The 6,407-nt window shown below is 55.1% G+C and overlaps 1 protein-coding gene across 1 annotated transcript in view; it reads left to right on the top strand.

Moving 5' to 3' along the window:
• Positions 1 to 4,445, top strand: part of PLEKHA6 (pleckstrin homology domain containing A6) — a 139,502-nt gene extending 135,057 nt beyond the window's left edge. Inside the window, exon 28 of the mRNA XM_081825041.1 lies at positions 551 to 4,445. Within this exon, the coding sequence (XP_081681167.1) occupies positions 551 to 603 (53 nt within the window). The 3' untranslated portion in view covers positions 604 to 4,445. The remainder of the gene's footprint in view (positions 1 to 550) is intronic.
• The last annotated feature ends 1,962 nt before the right edge of the window (positions 4,446 to 6,407 follow it).

Below are 6,407 nucleotides of genomic sequence, written 5' to 3'. Positions count from 1 at the left end.
CCCCCCCCCCCCCCCCCCCCCCCGCCCCGTGCCGCTCTCCCCACCCCTCCATCTGCTTGAGCCCGCAGCATCCCCGTCCCAGTCCCTGTCCCCGTGCAGTGCTGGGCCAGCGCCGGCTGGCGGGGCCGCCCCTTGGATGCCGCAGTGCCCGTGGGCTTTGCTTCTCCAGAAGCAGACAGGGACAGAGCCGAGGCCTCCCCTATCCCGCTGTCCGCCAACAAGCCTCTCCACCGCTGTGGAGATACACAGCAGTCCTGCCTCAGAAGCCCCCAGATCTTACTTCTCCCAGATCAGCCCCAGATCTTGCTGTAAATTACAGTACCATGGGAAACTATGGCCAAGGGCTGTGTGCGTTCCTTGCCCCTAGCACACAGCCGCTTGGTATCAGGCAAGTGGGAAGGAGCAGGGACTTCCATTCATTTGCTCCCCTCTTGGGGCTGGGGGCGTGGGGCGGGGTTGGTGTTCTGCAGACTTGTGTCTCCTGGGAAGCTGGGCTGGGGCTGCTGCTCGGCGGCGAAGCGCCCTTCTCACCCGGTTCTCTTCTCTTCAGTGCAAGCTCTGGCCGAGGCCAACGCCGGGAAGCTGCACAGAGCCACGTTCTGAAGGCCTTGGCCCCCTGAGGCCCCAGCTCCCCAGCCTGGCCCCCTGCCCCTGCGCGCCCGTGGGAGGGCTGCGGGGAGCCAGGCTGGGGGCCGGGGTTGCTGCCCACACGTTACCTCAGTGTCCACACGGCCAGCACGCCCAGCCCCGAAGCCCTCGCGCCTCAGATGGCGGCCCCAGGCCGGGGCCCGAGATGGCGGGCAGACAGCAGCCTCCGGCGCCCGTGGCCCAGGGGGCTAGGCCCTGGCTGGTGGTGTGAAGGCCCTACTGGAACGTTTCCTGCTGAAGAGGATGCCCTGGTGGGGGAGACGCTCTGGGCTCTCTCAGGGTAGGACTAGGCTGAGGAGAAGATGGACGCTCTGCCTCTTCCGGCCCCTCCTGACACCAAGGGCGGCACCTTTTATGTACCTTCCCCCATCGACACCCCCCCCACCCGCTGCCCCAGCTGCACCCGGGGCTTTGACACGTTTCTGCTTAGGGGTGCTCCTTTGGGGTCCAGTGGAGACTGACCACCCTGCCTGAGCCAAAGACAAGATGACAAGAGCTGGGGAGAGGCTCCTTGGCTCCCAGGGGAGCACAGTGCTGGCTGTGGGTAGAGAGCGGCACGCAGGTCTGTGCAGGGTCTGAGGACAGGTTGAGAAGGGGGAGAGGAAAGAAAGGGAGAGATGGAGGCAAGTGGGAGGACAGGGAAGCGGCAGGACTCATTTGCAAGTAAAAGGGTGAGGCGGAGGTGGAAAGGGGATGTGGGATGGGTGGGTTTCCCTAGGATGGAGCCTTAGCTTAGTGCCAAGTACAGTGCCAGACTGTGGGCCCTGCTCCTGCACCCCGTCCCTCGGGTCCACGGGCCTGCCCACACACTGGCTCCAGGAGGACCCACCAGCGAGCACAGGATGACCTTCAGCTGTAGCCGTGGGGACGAAGGTGTGGGGATGCTGGTGCGGGTGAGCGGGTGGGACGATGGCCCTTTCTGGGTCTGGGCCTGGTGTCTGCCTCCCCCTCCTCAGCTCAGGGGCAGAGAGAAAGACCTCTGTCACGCAGGGTGTCATTAGCCTTGGGGCCTTTCCTAACCATGTTCGGGACATTTTCTTGTCCCCCTGCCCCCTGGAATGTGCTGTGGGTCAGCTGAGAGAGTGCCCCAGAGAGGAAATGCAGCCTTAATCTGGCAGGCTAGATTCTACGGCCCCACCCCGCGTCCCGGGCATCCCCGAGGAGGACCAGGTGGGGCTGCAGGGAAGGACTCTCTTCTGGCCTGGCTCTTTCACCATCTGCCTACCTGGGGAGGTCAGTGGAGGAGACACAGAAGCAAAGCTCATTTTTCCTCCTCGCCTTTCACCTGGGGAGGATGGTAGCCAGGGAGGAGGGAGGGGTGAGAGTGAAGCTGGAAAAGACTGTGCCCCTAGGCCTTCTCTTTACCAGAGTTGATGCTCAGAGACTTCAGCCTCCAGTGGCCCCGAGAACAATGACTTCATCTGCCACCAGTTCTCCACTCCTTCACAGCTGGGCCAGTGACTGGTTCATATGCAAGTAAAGATGGCAACTCATTCAACAGATATTTATCGAGCACCTTTTATGTCCCAGGCACTGTTCTAGGTGCTTAGGATATTCTTGTGCTTCGGAGGGATTGCAGGCTGGGGAATTCCACTTTCCTTTTAGCAGATTTTTTGAACATGACCTTTGGCTACGTTTCCTATCTTTAGCACTGCTCAAGCACCCCACACCTGTTTTCTCCTTCCCCGCCGACTGGCCGGTGAGGTTGGCCCTCTCCATTTTTCCAACACCTTTCTCCATCCACAAGAAACAGCTGTTTCAGGGCCTCCATGCCTTTCCCCTTTCTTTGTCTGTCTCGCCTTTTTTTTTAAGTGGTATTTTTAGAAATACGTGTAAAAGACCAAGGATTAAGGTCTGCACCTCTACCACCTCTCTCTCACCTCTTATTTCATAAAGCTGGCTCTTTATGTTGCTTTACATGCCTTAATATATGTTTGATGAAGATTATACATATTATAGATATATACATAATATATATATTTGTTTGGACGTCTGATCCTTTCCCAGAACTCCTGCCCAGGCCCATTTTCCCTCCTTTACTTTCCACACCATTCCTAGCACGTGTTGGCCACACCCCATGCCTTTTGATCCAAAGAAGGGGAGAAGACAGACTTATTTTAAGACAGATCTATTTTACGCTTTTATTATAAAAGCAAATCTATTTTCAAAATGTGCAATGTCTGAATGGAATCGGCAAATGATACGAGGAGATTGGGCGGCTGCCTCCAGGTCCAACCCTCTTCCCCCGCAGCTTCCTCCTCCCATCCCCCAGTCTGCAAAGGCCTGGGCCCCAGAGCTCACCCGGAGAGCATCTCACCAGGGCGGGACATTCTCTTGGAAGTCCTGGTCTAAGGATTTGATTCCACTGTCAACTCTTGACGACCCTCTAGGGTTACAGGATGTGAAACCTCTCAAAGGAAATGTTTACAGCTGTGTGCACAAAAGTACAGCCCAGCGGGCACCCCCGCCACCCCCGTATGCTCCCGGACCACCTCCCATCACCAATCTGCTGGAAAGGGCAGACAGAATGGGAACCTACGCCAAACGGCACCAAGAATCCTACTCCCTGACGGAGCCAGGATACAGTGCAAAGGCCAAAGGAAACGGTTTGGGACCACAGGTCCTTCAGCACAGACACATTCGAGTTCCTTGGACTTCTCACACTCTTTGATCCCTTTCTGGTCTGGGTCACATCTATGACATCTGTCTCCTTCTGTGACCTTTCCTCGGGGGGCTGTTGTTAAGGGGGACGTTGGCTCAGTCTGGCATCCAGACTGCAAAGTCAGCTTCCAGACTGAAGTGGGTCCCACGGACAAGGTGACAGCTCAGCCTTGCCCAAGAAGACCCCAGGACTGTCCCCTGGTGGGCTGCCACTGGGGTGCTGAACTCCGCCAGCTCAGCCTTCCAAACTGCTTAGTGGCTGACAAAGTAGGCAAGGGGATCTTGCCTCACAAGGATTTGGGCAGAATGGAAGTCTTCTGTCCAGATCTGGAATCAAGGGTTTGGGACTGTCACAGAGCTCATGGCCAGCATTTAAAGCCTGACCTCCCAACTTTGACATGTCCTGGCACCCTATTCCCAGCCTAGAGCATCTTGTTATGAAAGAATGGGGCCCAGATGGAGGCCCAGGGCTAAGTGACCCACCGAGGGCCGGGGGGGACAGCCCTGGTTGCTATTCTGGGGCCTTGCCAATTAGCACATTACCTCCCTGATCATTAACCATGAGGCTGTAATCAAATACTGCTACTGTCACTTTAAAGATTTTTCTGAGGTCGCAAGCTGTGCACACTTGCTCTCCGGCCTTGGTGAGAGGCATGTTCTTGGGGCAGGGCTGACTATAGCAAGACGGAATCGATCCCTTTCCCCTTTAGGCACCCCCCTACCTGGCAGCTCTTAAAACTAAGGAAAATATGAAATATACATATATATACACATATCTATTTATGCACATACTGGGGCCAATTTGATCTGCTAGTATTAGACAATAAACCATACAAGGAAATGTATGATCTCAGTGTCTTTATTTAGTATAAAAGTGACCTTAGAAGAAAAGGTTAGCCAAACAGAGGGCATCTCTGTTGGGGGACCAAACATCTGTAGCCGCCCCATAGCATCTTTCTAGCCAACGAGCCCCTCCCCGGGGAGGGGCATCCTGAGTATAGGTAAGCATCTGCTTCCCCGCTCCCCAGCATTCTTTCTAGATATAGATACTGAAGAATCCCAGTGAGCTCTGCGTTTGTATCTTGCAAGTTTGTATAAACCCGATACAGGAAATAAAATGAACGGTTTGTACAGTGGCGTGTGTCTCGCACTCTGTCCGTGACTGCCTGTGGCTGAGGCTGGTCTTGTGGCTCATGGCAATCTCCAAGCCTGGCAGAAAAGGGGAGAGGGTCTGGGGTCGGGCCTCCCCTGACTAAAAGCAAAGCTGGGTCCGCGATATGCCGCCCACCGTGCTCATCTCCTCTGTCCAGGTAATCTCAAATCAAGGCTTGTCCCAAGGTCCTGTGTAATGAAAGTTACCAGAACAGTGTTCAGATCCTAGGAACCTCCCATTGATCTGTCTCTGAGACAGAGGGTAGAAGAGTAGGAGAAGAAAATTAATTCTTAAGTTTCCTCGACTACTACACAATGGCCTGTATTTCTGCTTTGGGGTACAAGAAGTTGTATTGATTTGGCGAGGGGCATCAGAAAAGCCACCCAAATTATTCTCATCCAGACTCAATGCCTTTGGTTTATGTCCTCAGTGGTTATCCTTTCCGGATCCTCCGTGTGAAGGCTGCTCAATCTGAAATCTTTCAGTGAGCAAGAGTCAAGAAGCCCTGTGAATTCTATGCGGTGGAAAGGACAAGAGAAAGTGAGCCCAGGATAGTGGTAGGCTGCCTCAGCTGGGCCCCTGCAGCATGTCTGGGGAGAGGTGGAGGCATTAATTCGAGGAAGAGAAGAAAACTGAGAAGAGATAGGAACGCAAGGCTTTTCTAATTCCTGATTTTACCTCGCCCTGGTTCTAAGGGCTGACTTCGAATTCTGGACACCTGTTGTCATTCCTAAAGCGCTAGTAGTGTGTGTGAGTGTGTGAGTGTGTGTGTGTGTGTGTTTAACAAATAATATGACTATATTTGGGGTTTTGTAACATCCCCAGGAGAGCTATAAACCCTGATGTCCTTTGTGAATCAGAATTGGGACCGATGCAGACTCACGACAGAGGTCTCTGGAGCTGGAGGAGGGCACGGGACCGCTCGTGGCTCTCCAGGACCTGCGTCTCTATCTGCGGCGCCCTCTGGGCCAGAGCCAGCGGCTTGGTGAGGAGGCGGGGTGTGAGAGCACCGGGCCCGCTGGGTGTCGCTGTCCCCACAAACAAGGACTGGCTCCTCTTCAAGAAGGATGCCCGCGGATTTCTGCCTGCTGCAACACCTGGCCCAGATCAGCGCTCTGATCAAGCCGGGCTGGGGTTGTAAAAGCGGGCGGCAGCCAGGAAACGTAAACGACAAAGCACCTAGCAGAATGCCCCTAAAGGAGTGGTGCTCTCTAACAGTGTGGTCCTGTTCTGTTCTCGGAGAGACGCAGGACGGGTTCAGGCAGGCAACCAGGCTTCAGATCCGCTGCTGCCAGGGACCGGGGGCTATACCACATCTCCCTCATCCCTGAGCCCCCACTGCGTCCTGGTCCTGCTCCTTCTAGCTGCCTGAAGATGGGTCAGGTCACTAAAATTCTTGAGCCTCAGTTTCCTGGTCCATGAAATGGGGATATCAACCACCACCTTATGGAGCTCTCAAGAAAGTCAAATGAGAAAATGAATATGAGAAAAACACGTTGGAAACTCAAATTCATTTACAAATGTGAGGAGGTGGTGGTGACATTGTGTGGGCCCCTTGGCCACCTGCAGGGGCACGATGAGGGAAAAGGGCAAATGTCTCCCAATGTCCCCCTCTTCGCTGCCTCCACCGCCTTCGATGAAGACATCTCCAGGGCCCCCACCATCCAGCCCTATGAGATGTCACCCCCTGCCCACCTCTATTCCTCCAGCTCCCGCATTCTAGAGCCTACATCCTCCTCCCTGGGGTTGCCCCCATGAAGGGGCTCCTCTCCAGGACTGTGGGCTCTGTGGACAAGCCCCTCTGGGCCCAACTCCAGCACCCAGCACCTGCCATCGGAGAATCAGGCTGGGAGGGCCCTGTTTGAGGAGAGTTCAGTTCCTCCAAGCTCACAGATGAGCACCATGGCGTGGGGAGGGGGGGAGGTATTCCTAACTGCTATTTTAT

Source organism: Leptonychotes weddellii, chromosome 6, assembly GCF_054177405.1.
Source record: "Leptonychotes weddellii isolate Sample4059 chromosome 6, ASM5417740v2, whole genome shotgun sequence".
NCBI classification, from domain to species: Eukaryota; Metazoa; Chordata; class Mammalia; order Carnivora; family Phocidae; genus Leptonychotes; species Leptonychotes weddellii.
Note: the sequence above shows the minus strand (reverse complement) of the source record. Positions and strands in the feature narration are given on the sequence as shown.